At 46.4% G+C, this 19217-nt stretch overlaps 1 protein-coding gene and 1 long non-coding RNA gene across 5 annotated transcripts in view; one reads left to right on the forward strand and one right to left on the reverse strand.

Moving 5' to 3' along the window:
* Positions 1 to 19217, forward strand: part of LOC133251611 (teneurin-2) — a 764810-nt gene that overhangs the window by 618331 nt on the left and 127262 nt on the right. For all 3 annotated transcript variants that reach the window (XM_061424270.1, XM_061424271.1, XM_061424273.1), the window contains one exon: positions 17358 to 17504. In XM_061424270.1, coding sequence (XP_061280254.1) covers positions 17358 to 17504 — 147 coding nt within the window. The remainder of the gene's footprint in view (positions 1 to 17357; positions 17505 to 19217) is intronic.
* On the reverse strand, positions 1259 to 17601 carry LOC133251613 (uncharacterized). Of its 2 annotated transcripts, XR_009737704.1 has the most exons (7): positions 16290 to 17601; positions 15488 to 15642; positions 15227 to 15398; positions 14802 to 14973; positions 7109 to 7231; positions 5966 to 6528; positions 1259 to 1519 (listed from the first exon to the last, which is right to left on the reverse strand). It is a non-coding gene; the product is annotated as an uncharacterized LOC133251613 (long non-coding RNA). The 2 variants fall into 2 exon arrangements; XR_009737705.1 differs by lacking the exon at positions 5966 to 6528 and having other exon boundaries at positions 16290 to 17600.

The raw sequence follows: 19217 nt of genomic DNA on the forward strand, positions 1-19217 counted from the left end.
TGGGTGACAGAGGATGAGATGTTGGATGGCATCACTGACTTGATGGACATGAGTTTGCGTAAGCTCCGGGAGTTGGTGATGGACAAGGAAGCCTGGCATGCTGCAATCCATGGGGTCTCAAAGACTTAGCGGCTGAACGACAACAACAGTGTGTAAAATGTTAGTGCAGGTGACCCTCGAGATTTATCTGCTGGCAAATTCAGGCCTACGTGACTGAACTGGCCTTCATGTTAAATTTGCTCTTGAATGCAGATTCAGGGAGGCTCAAGAGGTCAGATGCACTGGTCGACAGGGAGTTCAGCCACTGGAGTTTCAGCCTTCAGCCTCACTCAGGTTTTGGCAGAAGCTGGAGTGAAATTCCAGGTTGAATTAAATACCTGTGGAACCAAAAGGTCACTTCAGTGCCTCTCAGTGATCCCAGCCTCCTGGGACAGCTTTACCTTGACATGTAAATTTCCACATCCATCACCAGTGAGGTTTGGTTACTCTAAGTAATGCAACCTTAAAATATTTTCTGAGCAGTAAAGGCAAATGGTTGCAGTGTTATAAAGTCTTGTCTTGTAGGAGACATTAAAATGTTATGCAGCGAGGTAAAAAGGCACAAGCTAAGACCTTGAGGGAGAGGAGGCCGAGTCCCTGAAAACAGCAGGAGGCTGACACAGAAGTAAGGAGTTAAAGCCAGCCAGGAGTGGCTTCAGAATCTAGAAGTGCATGTTGCTGAGGTGGCAGGGTGGGGCCAGGGAGGGTGTTGCTTTTCATCTGTTTTTCCTCCCCAGCTGGGACCTCATCCCTTTCTATTAAAACTCTTGAGAGTGGCTCCTAAGAAAGGTGATCTCTGGCAGGGCCAATTCCTTGGGTTTGGCCAACCCTGGCACCCAGCAGCGAAAGTGCTACCCAGATAGAGCCTAAATGATTCTCTGCTCTGAGTAAGAATACAGCAGGTGCTCTGTAAGTGCTAACTGGCTTGAGATGCCCTGGGGAGGACCCTCTGGGCCATCTCAGCTCTGAGGAGAAGAGTTGGGGAGCAGAGAGTGAAAAGCCACTGTGAGCACTGTGCTTCTTAGCTGCTGACAACAGTCCATTGTTCCAAAGTCAAGAGCTGCGTGGGAAGAAGGAATAGCAAAGGGAGTTACAGAAGCTGAGTGAATGCAGGGCTCCTCCTGAGTCGGGAGCCTGAGGGCGTGAACACAGGGAATGCGGGCCTGTCATCTAGTGTATACGTTCAAAATGGCGCAGGAACACCCCCAGTGGAGTGAAAAATGGTTCCTTGGGAGGATGTGAAGAAAATCTTACCCTTTATTGAATCAAACAGATTCACAGGGAAGGAGGCAGTAACCTAAAACGGTTGAGAACTACTCATCTGGTGGAAGAGATGACTGTTTTCTAGAACTTCAGTAGAAGCAGCCTCAAGTATCTTTACTAAAGACATCCTGTGGCTTGGGACACCTTCTTCCAATTCATGTTTCTGTGTTTATCACCCCCCAACAGCAGACTCAGGCTTATGCCAAATCCATTTGGGCTGAAATAAGGAGACGGGCCAAAATAATTGATGTTGTATACGTTTTGAACTTACGGATTGCCTTTTTGGATGATAAGAGCTAATAGTTATTGAGTGTTGACCAATTACACTTGCCAAGGCCAGTGCCAGATTCTAAACATAACCTTCTCTCATCGAATCCTCACACCAGTTTTGTTAGGTGGAAACTGTTGTCGTCAGCAGGGCTTCCCCGGGGGTGCTAGTGGTAGAGAACCCACCTGCCAGTTCAGGAGACATAGGAGACACGGGTTCGATCCCTGGGTCAGGAAAATCCCCTGGAGGAGGCCATGGCAACCCACTCCAGTGTTCTTGCCTGGAGAACCCCATGGACAGAGGATCCTGGCGGACTTCAGCCCATGGGGTTGCAGAGTGTCACACATGCCTGAGGCGATTTAGCATGCACACACGTTGTCGTCAGCGTTGTACAGGTGAGAAAATTGGCTCAGAGAGGTGCAATAGGCAGTGTGTTACCTGGCAGAGACAGGGGAAGTTGAGTTCTAAATCCAGGACTACTTGACAGAGACCAGGTGTACTAATTGTACTGTTTTGATCACCTGCTTTGACCCCAGGTAATTGCAGCAAGAGGGTTACTTTGGAGACCAAAGCTGAAATCAGAAATATATGGGCACCAGAGAGCCACCCTCACCTCCTGGTAAAGTCACCACCAGCCATAGTGTCTCTTTGGTGATGAGGGACTGCTCCCCTGTTAGTATGCTTTAGGGTTCTCTGGTTTACCAGCACCCCCCAGCCAAAGAGTTCCCTGCCTTAGAATCTGAAAATGACTTACTGCTCTTCAGCATAGATATTGTAGGTCAACTCCCCTAAATTTAAGTTGACTTTCTATCAGCGTTCACATTTCCACTAACTTTTCATTAAATTAATTATTCAAAACAATTCAGAGTTAGCATTCTCACAGCAACTGTAACTCTGCCATGACTATATTAAGGTGTAAATTGAGCAGCATGTTTCGCAATAAAGTTAATTTTATATTCACCAGAGAACTGAGTTGTAGTTGCTGTGGGAACCATCATTTTGAATCTTGACTTTGGGGGCATTTAAATTCTCAACCACAGCATTGTACTCCATAGCGTATGTTACTTGGAGCTTCATCTGCTCCGCCCCCCTGGCCAGTCTACCCTGAACTTGAAAGTCCTATCAGAGACTAGCGTAACAGCCTTCTGGTTTTCTCAGCCTTCTTACTCATGCTGGTATCTATGACACTGAACAGAGAAATCGCCAAGAAACCAAAATGGTTCCCATTTTATCCCTGCAATGTTTTGGAGAGGTGACTTTCCTTGGAAGCATAATCAGGGAGAGGTACCAAGTCTCGGGCAATGTCAACTAAAGCAGGCGATGCCATTGCTTTTGTATGGAGCCAGGATTCTCATCCAAGGGTATTTTTGGCTCTGTGCTGTATTATTCAGTACACACAGGGTGACCTCTGAAAGCTCCAAGTCCTCGCACGTGCCATTAATCATGCAGGCATGCACAGCCATACATCAGAACTTATTGGAGCTCCGGAAAAGCTAAACAACATTTCCCAGAGCCCCATAAAACCCAAGCATCTCTAAATCAAGACGCATTGCAGAGCCTCTCTAAAAGGTACGTTCAGCAGAACTGGAACAGAACTCGGTCTGAGTCCTGGCGGTATAGAATTGGTGACATGCGCCAGGGTAAAGTCAGAGGCTTTTTTGCGAGAGGGAGGGAGACTCGGAGATGGTTAGAGACGTGAGCGTTCCGTCTACAAGAATTATCGATTTTTGTAGCTTTATTGGAAAAATCAGTCATGCCTTCTGCCTCCTGGGGATTGCTCGGCGGCAGTTTGGGAGTGTGAGTGTGGAAACCCGGCAGGTTAGCAGCTGAGTAGCAGCTTCTATTCAGCATTCAATTATCCATTTAGCGAAAATGTGACTTAGCAGAAACATACTGCTGTTTTGCATGTTTAAAATGTATTGGAAAAGGAGGGATTTTTTGTTTCTCTGTGAGTGAGAGGATTTCCAAGAGGAAGCTCTTGCCTTCATAAGGGCACACTTATTATGCAAAACTGAAGACTGGCACCTAACAATAGCAGGGGCCAGATTGTTGGAATTCTGTACTTTGGGAAAGCAAGCATCCTTATTCTTTATACTGTAGCACACACACTTGCACCTCTTCATAGAGACATCCTACAAAATTGGTAGAAAAAGTCCCAGTCGTGAGCAGCATCCTTCCCCTGAGTCTTTGATCAGCTGTGTATTTAGAAAAGGACTAGAACACGACGTGCAAGTAAGCGTTTCCAAGTACAGGATATGGTCAGGACGATTAGGAGGACGGAGTCACCTGAGTCACGAGGATGGGGAGGGATGGATGATGGACGTGCTGGGTGAGTGAAGGGGGCGATGCGAGGTGCCACGCCAGCCAGAGGAGAGACAGGAGGTGGAAAGTGGAGGGGAGGCTGGAGTGTCTTTATTGTCTCTGTACCAGGCAGAAAGTAGCAGAAAACAAGATAAAATATGGCTATTGTGTGAGGTTAATTGATATGCAGTGTTCTGAGAGCAAGTCTTTAGAGGTTTTGGAGAGGTTGGTAGGGAAAGCTTAAAATAGATTAATAAATATAAATATAGATATAGATAAGTAGATAATGGACAAGTGATGGATGAAAAGGTAAATGATAGATAAGTAAGTGTTAGTCACTCAGTCATGTACAACTCTTTACGACCCTCTGTAGCCCACCAAGGTCCTCTGTCCATGGAATTCTCCAAGCAAGAATACTGGAGTGGGTAGTCATTTCCTTCTCCAGGGGATCTTCCTAACACAGAGATTGAACCCTGGTCACCTGCATTTCAGACAGACTCTTTACCATCTGAGCCACCAGGGAAGCCCTAGATAGATAGATAATTAGATAGATAGGTATTAGATAGGTGGATGTAGCTTTAGTGTGTTTGAATGCCACAATTCAGATGCGTCCAGCTGATCTATAAGGATAAACAGAATGCAAAGGATTTAAAGTCCAGGAGCACTAATCTAGGAGGATGCTTGGGGGTGATCCAAGGAGACCTTAATGCCAAAAAGAACTAGACAAAGCTGGCAGAACACATGCAGCCTGTGGTCTGAAGTCATTATGTTAAGGAAGTCGGGAATCTTATTTGCTGGAGCTGTTCTGTGCTAGACTGTCAGTTTTGACCCTAGGGACCAAGGCTGGGAAACCCGGTGGTTCTCTGCTCTCCTCCACCCATGCTGCTCTTTCCCTTGGCCTCTCCTGATTGTCTTTAATAAGGAAAAGCAACTTGGAGACGAGGGCAGGATCATGGCAGAATGTTTGCTAACTCCCGGCTGAGGAATTGAATTTGTTTACATCGACCAGAGCACTATATGAACAGTATGTCTTATCATCCGCTTTCACGTCCCCAAAGCCTTTCCTTTTGGGAGGATGTGTAGGGAACCTTAAACTCATAGAGGATTAGCCATGCCATATAGAGCCACCCTGTACCCTGCCCGAGCCACCACCGTGGTGACCAAGACTGGCCCTATGGCTTCCTCCTGGCCAGCCTCCCAGGTTCTGCCCTTGCCCCATCCCTGTGTGTTCTCCTTGCATAAAGGGATCCTCTAAAACTTCATCAAATCAGACAACTCACTGCTCAGAATATCCCAATAGTTCTTTTTGCCGGGAGTAGAGCCACTACCCTCACAGCAAGCTGTCCTGCGTGGCCCGGCCTAGTCCCCACACTGCGTCCTTGTTCACTCACTCCAGCCACATTAGCCACCTTGCTGTTCCTCCAACACCCCAACACTCTCTGCCTCAGGGCCTTTGCACCTACAGTTTCCTCTGCCTGGAGTCCCATCCCCTCAGATACTGGCATGACTCTCTCCCTCCCTTCCTGTAGGATTTTCACTCAGATATCACCTCATCAACGAGGACTTCTCTGACCACCCCATATATAACAGCAATCCCCATCACATACCATCCCCATCACCATCCCCCCTTGCTGTTTTATTTTCCCCCTAGCAGTTACCACCATCAGATATGCCATATTAATTTCTTATTTGTTTCCTATGAGTTTCCCCCTAATAGAATGTAAGATCTTTAAGAATGAGACTTTGTCTCTTTCATTTACCACCATATGTTCTGTGTCTAGAACATACCCCAGCATTTGGTAGATACTCAGCAAATATTGGGGCTTCCCTGGTGGCTTAGACAGTAAAGAATCTGCCTCCAGTGCAGGAGATGCAGGTTTGATCCCTGGATAAGGAAATGGCAACCCACTAGTATTCTTGCCTGGGTAATTCCATGGACAAAGAAACCTGGTGGGCTACAGTCCTTGGGATGACAAAGAGTCGGACATGGCTTCGAGACCACACCACCACCACCACAACATATACTGACCGAATGAATGAAAGAACAAACTCGTGAATGTATTCCAGAAGTTGGCACGCTGCATCACTCTGTACCTGTTTGATGTTGGACTGGGATTGCTTCTGTAGAAGTCCTTTCACTCTGTGAGTCCCACACACTAAACTCATCAAGAGCGAGAGATAGAACAGGAGACCAAGGGCATCACTCTTGACTGGAGACCACCAAGTCACTCAGGCAGGACATCACAGTGTGGCTTCACCGGCAGGATCCTCATGGCGCACCATCAGCTTCTCATTACAACAGAGTGGGCCAGTCTCCAGACTGACACCCTCACACTGCCCTAAACCACCTACAAACGCAAGGTTGTTGTTGTTCGGTCACTAAGTCTTGTCCAACTCTTTGCGACTCCATAGACTGCAGCATGCCAGGCTTCCCTGTCCTTCACCATCTCCCGGAGTTTGCTCAGATTCATGTACATTGAGTTGGTGATACCATGCAACCATCTCATCCTCTGTCACCCTCTTCTCCTCCTGCCTTCAGTCTTTCCCAGCATTGGAGCATTGAGGTCTTTTCCAAAAATCCAAGATGGCCATTGATTAATCCACAGTAAGGAAAACCCACATCTCCATCTTAGAGTACTCGCCCCCTCAAAGGAAACCTATATGGGAAAGGAAGTTAAGATTACAAGATCGCTGGGGAAGCAAGGAGTCAAAGCAAGGAGTGTGCTATTCTGATGCCACCTTCTCCCCATGGAATCCAACTTGGTTAGAGGGAAGTGAAGTGTGTGGGCTCAGAGTTGGATGCGCCTGGGTGCAAACCCTCAAGCCACAATTTTCAGTGATTCTGACCTGGGGCGAGTTTGTTCACCTCTCTGAGCTTCAGATTATCCAACCACAAATGATGATAATAATTCATACTTTATAGTGTCCTTGAAAGGGCTTGATGAAATAATGAGGTTGTGCAGTGCTAAGTTCCTAGTCTTCACTCATCAGTGGCAGGGGTGTCCCGTTATTCCTCAATCAACGAGGACGTACTCGTGGCTGAGTTGACCCTGACTCCCCCCTGCTCCGTAGGCTCCCCTTCCACACCCCAGGCAGACCACCCCTCTCTCTTAACATGCCTCCTTGAGCCTAAATGAGATTTCTCAACCTTAGGATCCTTTACAGTTTCACCACCCATGCCTCTTATATTTTAAGCACAATTCTGCAGATTACATGTTACATCCATTATGTACCCACCTTACTCATGTAACTCCCAGGAAGCTTGCTCATTTTTCTCATTTCCATTTCAGTCTTTGGAGGGCATCTTCCTGGGGTCTTTGCTCTACTGACTGTACGGATCGCGATGCTCCCTCCCATCACCTGTTCAGAGGTTGTGAGAGCAAATCAGAGGCTCTTCTTAGCCACACAGGCCCCTTCTATTATTCGAGGTTACTTTTCTTTCTTTCTTTCTTTTCCTTTTTTTTGAGGTTACTTTTAGTAACAGCAATAACTATAGCTGTTAGTTCTAGAACTTTTACTATGTGCATTTACATGTAGTTTACATGTTATGTGTATTTTTGTGCATTAACATCTACTAACACCCGTGCTAAGTATGATAAGTAATATGTATTCTCTTTTAAACCCCAGTTGTCCTCTAGAATAGGTACTCTTACTGCCCTCATTTCATAGATGAGGAAACTAAGGACTAAAGATCTCATAATTTTTGCTAATAAGATTATGCAACCAAGGGATAGAGCTGGGATATGAACTCCAGCAGCCTGGATTCAGAGCCCATTGTCTTAACCACACTACAGCCATGTGGTTACAGGACTGACCTGGTACTTTGTCCCAAGTGGGGCAGCAGATGCTGTTGGAGGCCCAACATCCTCAAACAGGTAACCCAGTATAAAAGTCTGTGCCCTGTCCCTTGCCCTTAAGGGCATTCGCCCCCATGACCACCAGTGAAACAAGCCTAGTCCTCCTTCCCTGACCGTGATGATAACAGTCATCCCAGCTGGCATGGAACTGAGGGATTTCCTGGGACTCACTACTTTTGGAGCTAAAACTAGACAGTCCCGGGCATGTGGGGATGGTTGGTCCCCTTAGGTGAGAGCAGAGCCTCTGGAGCCCGTCTGATGTCACATCCTGGCTCCACCACTAATGAGCTCTACAACTGTGGCCAAGTTACCTAACCTGTCTGTGCCTCCATTCCCTCACATGTAACATGGGAATCATAATACTGCCTACATCATAGGGTTATTGTAACCAATAAGTTAATGCATGAAAGACATATAAAAGAGTGCCAGGCGCACAGAAATGTCTAGTTGAGGATTTGCTATTATTGTTGTCTTCCTATTAAAAGCTTCCAAAAATCCAGAGCTACAGTCCTGGGGCAGGTTCTTTGCCTAGTGCTTTTGACATCTATAAGAAACAAACATGTAGTGATTTCCGTACATTTTCTCAAGTTGGGCTGCAAACAGCAACAACAAAGAAATATATATGGCAATTTATCACCAGCCTGATTTTACACCGGTTAAAAGAGAGCCGTCAGCCCTGCAGTAAGTAACAGGTCCGTGCCCACAGGCCTCCTAGGTGTTATTTGTATTTTTATGACTCTCCTGTGGCTATACGGATGCTCAGTGGGTGTAGAAATTGGATGGTTAAAAATAACAAATAAGAAATCAAAGTCGTGCCTTTGTCCCTATTTCCATACCGGGTAGGTACCACATTCATTATTTGCTGGACAGCTGTGGGAATAGGCAGCACGAGCTACAACAACTTGATTATCCTCCAAGAACCAAATTAAACCATTGGGCTCTCTTCTTATTGTCATCCTTGCCTTTGTGCAACTCTTGTCACCCTCTTAATCTACCAACATGCCTCTCTTCTCCCTCTCCCTCTCCTCCCTTCTCCCTGGGTGCTCTATCCTGTCTCTTTGGTCAGAAGGCATCAGCTGGTTCCAAGTTAAAATGCACAGACTCCCCTAGCATGCATCCACGGCCACTGGATTCAGCCTGGTTTTAGACCCAGCACTGGAACCAGCTGTTTCTTTGACTTGGAGGAGGTGTCATCCACCCAGGGGGTGTGGCCTGCAGGAAGCTTTTCCCTTTACCTGGCTGCTGACTCAAGGACACAGAGAAGCAGCAGAAACACCATGTGGCTTATTTATGCTTTCATTCAACAAACATCTTTAATGCCAGGTGTGGGGAAAACAGCCTGTACAACAGAGTCTCTGCTCTCAGGAGGCCTGGAGGCTCCCAGGAAGACGGGCACTGAGAGTTCTCAATCTCAGCTGCACAGAGGAACTACTTGGGGAGCTCGAGAAATCAAAATACTGATGTCTGAGCCTCATCCTTGGAGATTCTGATTTAATTGGGGTGCAGCCTACAATCAGGATTTTTCAAGGCTCCCAAGTGATTCTAATGTGCAGCCAAGTGGAGACCTACTGCTCCAAACAAAGGATGAATTAGAATGATGGCGCGTGCTTTAGAAGGAATAGGTGGTGCTGTGAAGTCATATGATGGGGGCAGAACCCTGAGTTGAAAGTCAGAAAGCCTTCTCTGAACAAGCCAAGGATGCATGGCTTTGCCAAAGTGAGTGCAGGGAGCAGGGTTTAGGGGAGGAATCTGCCAAAGCATAAGAGGAGAATCCAGGCCATGCAGGCAGGCTGTGTTCTCGAGCAGAGCAGAGCAGCGTGGCTGAAGGTCAGAGAGCAGAAACCTCAAGTGACAGGAGATGAGATGGGCAGGTTCGGATCATGTGGGGCCTTGGAGGCTTTTTTAAGGAGTTAGGACTTGATCCTGAAGCAGCGGTTCTCACACAGCAGCCTTCAGAACCTGCTGGAGGGCTTGTTAAAATGCCGACTGCCGGTCCCCACCCCCAGAGGTCCTGATGGAGGGTCTGGGATGGAACCCAAGAGTGTGCATTTCTAATGAGATGTTGCCTCTGGTGATGTTACCCCTGGTGGTACCAGGACCACACTTGGAGAAGCACTGCTGTGATCTGAAGCAATGGGAGAAGTCCCTGGTGCATCATCAGTGGTTTCAGTGTGGCTCCAGTTGATGTGTACCTTAGCAACCTCCTGATATTTGCCCATCGCTATCCCAAGGCATCCTCCCATGACTGGGTGAAGTGGGACAAAGAAAAGTGATAAAGAAAGGGAAAAAGCAGGCTTCCCCCAAGGAAAGCACAGACTTGTGTCCAACTCCAGTGCTCCTGGGTGATAACATGTGCTCAGCCGTGTCCAACATTTTGTGACCCCCATGGACTGTAGCCCCACCAGGCTCCTCTGTCCATGGCAAGAATACTGGAGCAGGTTGCCATTTCCTTCTCCAGGGAGCTTCCCAACCCAAAGACCGAACCTGCATCTCTTGCATCTCCTGTATTGGCAGGTGGATTCACTGTGCCACCTCGGAAGCCCCCATACTTATCCAAAAGGCCTAGAAGCAATAATGACTCAGTCTCAATTCACTAAGTAACTGACATGGGATTTCCCTCCCCAGAATGATCCCCAGTTACTGCTGCCTAAACTGTTTCCTCCCTTCATGATCTTCTACTCTTTTAAAAAGTGTACTAGTAAGAGCTGGAAGCGTCAAAAGTGTACAAAATAAGATGCATTTTTTTTTTCTTCTGAGCCCAAGGCTGAGCCTGCTGCTTTCCTTTTCCCAGGCAGACAGAAATGATGCTGATCAGTGAGAATCCTGGTTCATCCAGGAAACAGGCAGCATCGACACCTGGATCCAAATTTATATCACCTCATGGAAGCTTCCATTGCTGCTGGGGTGGGGGGCATGATTTCTGTCTTCCAAGCAAAAAAGCAGCAGACCATGGAAAGGATCACTGGCTTTCCCAGCCCTCCCCTCCACCGCCCCAGCATACCCACTCCTCAGTCCTACACGAACCTTTAAAGACACACACTTGCTATTGAGATGAAGGAACATCTGCCTCTGGATTTTCTGCATCTTTTCTGACAAAGCAGGGGCATCTATCTGTTCAAGCTCAGGTTAGTGGCTGAGGGTCCTTACCAATTTGTGCCTGGAAACAGAGTCTCTTCCCTGCTCCTTCTTACTCACCCAGATGAGCTAGAGGACAAGTCCTGCTGTTTTCTGGGGACCAAAATGCTTCTCTGGCAGAGCCAAGCTTCTAAAATTAGAGTTTGCCCCAGAGTCTCTCGAAACACCCAATTGAATTTTCTGAGCATTTGCCGCTGCTCTTTAATAGAAATGACCACCAAACCCCTGGTCCCCAGCCCCTCAGCTGTTTGAAGCCTTAAAGAGTTCTGGAACGCAGTGACAGACTCTATTACATATTTCCATCGTGCATCTTTTCCTCAGTTTCAGCAATGCATGGCTCTCAGGAAATAGTGGTGTTTAAAGCAGTTGCAGGAGAAAAGGTCCCTTAATTAAGTGAACAAGCAAAAGTACAATGCTTCCCAAAAGAAAAGATCATCACTCATTTTATTCTCAACTCTTCTGCTCCTCAGAGTGGCTCTTAGTGTCACTGGGTTATCTGAAAACACTTCCAGTGACCTTGCTAGAGTCTTGGGTGGTAGGCAAAGGGGAGTGAGGTTTTCCTAGGATGTGAAGCAGTCACACACTCAGGACACCCCCAGAAACCTCCATTTTTTCATTTGAAACAGGATAAGCTCTTGGTTTTTTCTTAATCTGGAGATGAGGCCAGAAGAAGTGGCCTGCACTTCACCTTATGCCCCAAAGAATAAGCCTGCCACTAATTATATATAATATTTGTAATATCAATAATTATATCAATACTAATAACCATAAGTGCTTCTCTCTATGGAGCAGTTGCAGTGTGCTCTAACTTGATGCTAAAATCTTTGCCTTTAACATTTCATTTTACCCCTCTGTCATCTGTGTAAAGTATTAACCATCATCCTCCTCCATTCATTCATTCAACAAACGTTGATGGCATGTGTTATATGCCAGCTATTTTTCTGACACTGAGGATACTTCCATGAACGAAAGATGCAGAAATCCTAGCCCTTATGCAGGTTGCATTCTTCTGGGCGGGACAAGAAATAAGATCCATTAGCAAGATGGTGGTGGAGATTTAGTTGCTAAGTAGTGTCTGACTCTTTGTGACCCCATGGACTGTAGCCCTCCTGGCTCCTCTTGCCATGGGATTATCCCAGGCAAGAATACTGGAGTGGGTTGCCGTATTTCCTTTTCCAATTAGCAAGATAGAGTTTTACAAACAAGGGTGAAAGGCAAAGCCACTAGCTCACGGTCACACAGACAACAAGAGGCAGATCGAGGTTTTGATCTCAGAAATCTCTGACTACAAACCAGGTTCAGATTTTCCCCTGGACTCAGAAGAACCTTTCCACGGGGGTGTAATCCGGGCTGCAGTAGCTCTCCTAATGGTCTGTTGAACCAGCAGGCACATACGTCTCCCTTCTCCAGCTTGCTTTGTCATCTGTCTGCATTGCCATGCATCTTGTTCTGTGTTTGCACTTGCACTGCCGTCTGTGTGCTGCCCTCTCTGCTTTTCTAAGGGCTGCCCGGTGTAGAATGTTAAAGTCCTGCTTCTCTTTCCACATCCCTTGTCCCCCATCAGCCACTTATCTGTACCTCTCAATTGCCACACGTGGCAGAACATTTCTTGATGCTTTTTTAGAAAAGCCTTTTATGGTAATTATAGCTTTCTTCAAGTACATTTATGCTCCCCTTTTTACTGTGCTGTAGACATTATTTCACTCATGCCTAATTTTTGTTAAGGCAGAGAGCCTGCCTACCTGGTAACTGTGTCGATGAAATTTTTTTTTAGTGTTCAGAACTCTGCGTGTATAAAAGTCTGGGAAACTATCCCATTTCCACTCTGCCAAAGGTATCAGAGATGCTGATTTCAGTCAGAAGTCATTCATTCATTCATCCCCTGCCTATGTGTTGAGTACTAGCAATCCAAGAGTAAACAGGATAGACACGGCCCCTGCCTTAGCAGGTTTACATGATAACAGAAATGCCCAGAGCAGTGTACACTGCACGACTTTAGGGGCCCCATTCAAATGGCAGTTGTGACGATGTGCACATTTATTACAACGATTTTCCTTCAGGTGGTGATAAAACATCCTAAAGCAGAGCTGCTACAAGGGCTAGCAAGCATCAAGGAGATGCCGGAGAGCTGTGATTCTGTGTGGTGGATAGAATAGGACAGGGTAGGATAAAGCACCCTGATGGGTGGAACTCGATTTGGGAGCTTCAGAAAGGCTTTCTGGAGGCGAGTTGAGTGAAGGATGGGGTGAAGTTAGATAACAAAAGGCCGAATGGCTTCGATGTGAATAAAGCCTAAAGTGACACTGAGTTAGACTGATATGAAGATAACCAGTGTAAGATCTGGAAGCCAAGGAGTTCAGACTTTACTAAGGTCATTGGAAAGCTATACAAGTGTTTGCAGCAGGGTCCAGAACTGAGAGAAGGGATAATGCTACAGAACTGGTGGCAGGGAGACCAGTTAGATGGCTTTGACCAGAGTTTAAACCAAAGATGGGGATGGCTCAGGTTAAGGTTCTAGAGATATTTAAGAAGAACAGGTAGGGCTTCTTATAGGAAAGAACAGGACTTGATTGTTGACTAGATACATGAGATGAGAGAGGAGGGGCATGGGGTGGGTAATTAACAATGACTCCAAGACTTCAGTCTTGGCCAGTGGGATACACTGAGGTGCCATCCATTGATCAAGGAATCAGAGTTTGGGAGGGGAAGGAAGATCAAGAAACCAAATTCTGTTGAGTTTGAGATACTTGTGAGTGAACAGATGGAGATGTTGAGATGCAAGTTGGAGTCCAGGTCCAGTGTTCAAGGGAATAGAGTTGAAAATTCAGGATTCATCAGAATATACCAGTGTGTTTGGGTTTGGGGATTTTTTTAAATCCTTAATTTTTACATCAGCTCTAATTTTTGTTAAGGCAGAAACTCTGCCTACCTGGTAACTGTGCCAATGAATATTTTTTCCTAGTGGTTAGAACTCTGCGTGTAGAAAAGTCTTGGAAATGATTCCATTTCCAATGCTTTCTGCCAAAAGCATTCAAAGTGTGATAGAACCAGCCCCAGATATCATTGTTACCCTAGAAATTTCTCTCTAGGAAAAAGACTTAGGTCTCCTAAGAAGGAGGCCCCACTAGCTTCTCATAACTCTCAGAAGAGTCTATAAGTGAAGGCCAGGCTGAAATGATCTAGCACCACCTGATTTGTGTTTCCATTCATTAAAGCACCTACTGTGTGCCTGACACTGGGGCAGTTTCTGAGATCCAACAGCAAACAGGAAAATCTCCGCTCTCGTGCAACTTTAGATCAAGAGCAAGGCTTCTCCACCTCGGCACTCCTGACACGTGGGGCTGTTTCCGTCTTTGTCGTGGGGACTATCTTAGGCATTGTAAGATGCTAAACATCCAGCCTCTACCCCCCAGCTGTCAGTAGCATCCTCCCTAAGATGTGATAATCCCAAGTGTCTCCAGACATCGCCCATGTCCCCTGGAGGGAGGGATGGGGGCCACAATTGCCTCAGTTGAGAATCTCAAGTCGTCATGATAGAACCTGAAGTTTCCAACAGCCAGCTCGCCAGCTGTACCGATGAACCAAGCAGCTGTGCCTCAGGCCTTCTGTATCAGTGGTCTCAGAGACAAGCACTCAAGGAAGGAGCAGTGCTAGCTAGCCTAAAATCCAGAAGACTCCACACAAGAGACCTGCTGGATCCCCAAGTCTAAGCCCATAAGCCCCATTCAACTGCAGTTTTAGATTCCTCTCCAGGGAAAAGCCACCACCCGATACCCATTTGCCCTCCAGACTAATTACTTCCTACGTTTTGTTTTCCCTTAAGCAGAGGCTGGCTTTGCACTTTACAAACACAACGAATCACCTCCTCGGAAGGCCACCAGCAGAATGAACTTGTGCTGGGGGTAGCTTGGGGTTGCCTAGCAACGCCACGCATTTACCAAGGCTGCTTTCTTCCTCTTCAAGCTAAAAAGCAACGTCCTGTCCATTAATTCCCAGCTGCCCCAAAACTTCTCAGAGATTTGCCAGCTTCCCACTGTTCATGTTTTCATCTTCCTCATACAATGTGGAGAAAACCAGCTACTGTGGTCTGTTTATCTCGCTTCAGTTGGTCTGGGGAGGAGGAGGGGAATGGAGAGAGAAAGAAAAGGGAAAAAAAAAAAAAAACCTCGTTCAATCTAGGAGCATACATATTTTGAGTGCATATCTGACTGACATGCTGGTGTTCTTTGCAAATTTGAAATTTATGTAGTGGACGTGGGTTTCCTACACAATGAGGCTTCTGTTGAGACTTTGGGCATGATTTTCGTCAAACACAAGACCTCAAAGTAGCTAAATAACAAAGCACACATAATAGATACCATACCAGGTGAATGCTGGTGGGTCTGTCATGCAGTGTCTCCTCTGTGACCCAGCCCCTAAAACTCTGCTCGTAGAAACTGTAAAGCTGGAGGTGGCTGGGGGTTGCAGATCCTCTCTTTTCCTTGCAAATCTGTGAAGTGTCCCTTGGGCTTTCCCTACTGAGTTGCATTTTGCTCCTGTAGAAATATTTGTGGCATTTCCCTGACACCGGGGCTGGCTTCCTCTCCCAGCTCTCTCTCAAAGTATAAAGAGACGGGAAAATCACCTGTATTCCAGGCAGGGCTGTGGTCACCTCCTTGGTAGGTAAGGAATGGAAATGTGACTCTTGACTTTGAAAGGATAGGTGTGGAGACCAGTAAGTCTTTTTCTAGGTATGCAAACACCAGTGCTTTGCTCACATCCTGGACTGAGTGCCAGGCTCTACAACAAAAGAAAAAAATTCCCTGATCACCATCTCCTCATGCCTCCTCTCAAGAAAGCTGTTTCTTTACAGAGACTTCTGCATGTAGGACTTCTCCTGTTGCTTACGCAGGTCCTAACCCATACCACGTTCTGGAAAGGATGGGAGGGAAGAAGTATTGAGGAGTGAAACTCCTTAAAGAAGTAAATTTCAACTCAATTTCAAACCCTCCAGCCCTTTCTTCTTAGGAGGGGTCCTTTAAATTCCCACCTCTGCCACATGCACAAATTAGGTTTATCGGCATTCTCGTAAGGGGGACTCAAGAGAAGAGAAGAAGGCGGCCAGGTGATGGCCTCCAGAACACTGGAGAGAGAAGGAGGGGGAGAGACACAGTTTTGATTCAGAAGATTTGGGCCAGAAAGGTTTCAAATCAATTACCTCCATCATTATGAAGCACTTCATCCCTCTACCACGGCCCAATCCACCCTGCACTTTGTGTGGTTTAAAAATAGATATAGAAAGAGATGGAGATGATAGCAAGAAGTCGAGATAGAAAGAGAGAGAGAGTCAGGAAAAGTTATTTTCTGAGGCCAATTAAATTAATGGTCATTCGGAATCTGTTCTAACGTAAGAATCTCTTTAAATGTAGATATGTAAGGGAACATACCTAGATTGCACTTCTTTAATTTCCTCGAAGTCATTGCCTTGTACACTTAAAGCAGATGAATTTTATGGTATGTAAATTACACCTCAATAAAGCTGTTAAAGGAAAGAAAGATGAAAACACATCTAGGAATTCTTGCCAGCAAGTAAGTTTTGTGAGCATGGCCACATCCTCCCAGAGACTCCCCTCTCTCTGTAGTGACCCCCAATCTTTCTCTTCTTTCCTCATCTAGACTCTCTCAGGTCAGGACAGCAGTAGCTGCAACTGTTTTGTGGGTTGGGGCAGCTAGGGAGTGAGGCAGGCTACTGATTCTACACAAACACACATCCAAAAAGGAAAAGAAAACCACAAAATAGAATGACTCGAACGCTCCCGCCTCCCCCCAGGCACATAAGCTTTCCTCTGCTTTCTCCTGATCCATAGCACTGAGCACCTACCCTTCCCCAGGCATCAGATCCTGCAGTATTTTTGCATCATGCCATAAATAGGTTGAGTGATTAGCAGCCAACATTTTAAGTGTCCCTTTTAACTAAATACCACAAAAATATGAAAATAGCCCAGCAGAACCATCCAGTTCTTGGTCCTAAGAAGCTCATGCTAATCACATGTAAATTTAGTTTTAAAATTCTGAAAGATGGAGGGCACTCAGCCCCCACCCTGGGTTGGTAGGGAATTTTCTCCCTTCTGCATAAGGCACTGAAAAAAGAAAGAAAAGATTTTTGTTGAGGTAGCATCAACCCTGAGCCATGGGCTAGAATCAACAGACTACTAGACTCGTTGTCCGCTCAGGGCTAGTTTCATTTTTCCAGAATGTTCCCCACTTTGGGAAGGTTGCCTCAGACCCCTTCGCACAGGTCAGTGTCACTGGGGAGCGTCTGCATCTGGGTCCCTGCTAGCGTCTTGCAACCGCATGCATCGCCTGCTTCCCCGACTCCTGAGCCAGGTACGGGCCCCCCTCTGCGGCTGGCCCAGCGGCCGCCCTGTGGCCTCGCTCCCCCTTTGCATGGCTCCCCCGCGGCCCCAGCGCGGCCTCACGTTCCTCCTCCTCATCCTCTCCGTTTCTCCAACCAGATGGCTGCCCCGATTTGTGCAACGGCAACGGGAGATGCACACTGGGTCAGAACAGCTGGCAGTGTGTCTGCCAGACCGGCTGGAGAGGGCCCGGATGCAACGTTGCCATGGAAACCTCCTGTGCGGATAACAAGGATAATGAGGGAGGTGAGTGATCGTCTTCGAATTCCCAGCCCCTCAAGAGAGGAGCGTTGTGTATAAACGGTCCTCATGAGTCCCTTTTGAAAGACCTCCCCTCTGCTATTGTCAAATGTTGTTGTAACACTTCCTTTGAAGCAAACACAGCAGAGAGTGGGGTCCTTGGGCCAGTGGGGGCCCCTGGAGGCACCAGGGGTGGATACTAGCTTTGGTTTCTAAAGTACATGTCCCCACTGAAAGGTGGCCAGGCCCTGACTCTACCTTTGGGTGACCATTCCTTACAGGGTATGGAATTACAAACAAATTTGTGCTGGTGACATTATATGTTCAACATGGGCTAGGATGTTGTGAGCTGTGAAAACGCCGCATCCTTTCAGCCCTTTGAGATGTTGCTATACAGATGAGGAAACTGAGGCCTAGAGAGTGATGACGTCACTTTTTTCTTTAATTTTTATTGGCGTACAGCTGATTTACAATGTTGTGTTACTTTCAGGTGTACGGCAAAGTGAATCAGTTATACATATACATATATCCACTCTTTTTTAGATTCTTTTCCCATGTAAACCATTACAGAGCCTTCAGTAGCGTTCCCTGTGCTATACAGTAGGTTCTTATTAGTTATCTATTTTATATATAGTGTATATATAGTCCTGGAGAAGGAAATGGCAACCCACTCCAGTGTTCTTGCTTGGAGAATCCCAGGGACAGGGGAGCCTGGTGGGCTGCCATCTATGGGGTCGCACAGAGTCGGACACGACTGAGCAACTTAGCAGCATATATATATATATCAATCCGTCTCCCAGTTTATCCCTCCCCATCGTTTTTCCTGGGTAACCATAAGATTGTCCTCTACATCTGTGACTCTCTTTCTGTTTTAATCACAATCTTTCTGTTTTAATCACAATCCAAATCCAGCTCTGACTCCAAAATCCATGTTCTAACCAAAGGTTGGCAAACCACAGCCCTTGGACCAGATCCAACCCACTGCCTGTCTTTGTACCAGCAGAGCCTACAAGCAAAAAAATGGTTTTTACATTTTTCATGGTTGGGGAAAAATATATAAAGAAGGAAAATACTTCATGACACATGAAAACTATGTAGAATTCAGATGTCGGTGTCCATATGTAGAGTTTTATTGGAACATAGCCACACCTATTTGTTTATGTTTTGTCCTGCTTCCAGCATGAAGGCAATAGTGGTTAGTTGGCCAAGACAAAGCCTAAAATTGTTATCCTCTGATCCCTTATCAGAAGTTTGCTGATCTCTGTTCTATACTTCTGAGCTGAATTTTCCTGAGTTGTTTATTCCCTGATGGAGTCCTGAGATTTGGGGGCTAAATGGGGTTGCGGTATCACGTGGACCACCTGATATCCTAGGAACACAGAGTCAGGGTCCCCTAACATGAGTACAGGTTCGTCATCCACCCCTACCAGAATGACTCATGTGGTCAGCATTTCCTCAGGGCAGAAACTGTTTCTGGGTATAAGAAGGTATGAGTCTGATTATTTAACAAAAACATGTATTCTCTCATATCTGCCAATCCCTGCACCCTGGGACTGTCAGCGCCTGCCCTCATGGCCCCAGGGGGCCGGCTTCAGTAGTGTCTGGAGGTGTAGGCTGAAAGTAACAGACATCCTATTTCTGTTTTTCTTCATCCTCCCATTTTGCAATTCCCGTAACCTATTATTGCAGTTGTAACACCTCTATAGCTCCTAGGTAAAC

The sequence above is a fragment of the Bos javanicus genome, chromosome 7 (genome assembly GCF_032452875.1).
Source record: "Bos javanicus breed banteng chromosome 7, ARS-OSU_banteng_1.0, whole genome shotgun sequence".
Lineage (NCBI taxonomy): Eukaryota > Metazoa > Chordata > Mammalia > Artiodactyla > Bovidae > Bos > Bos javanicus.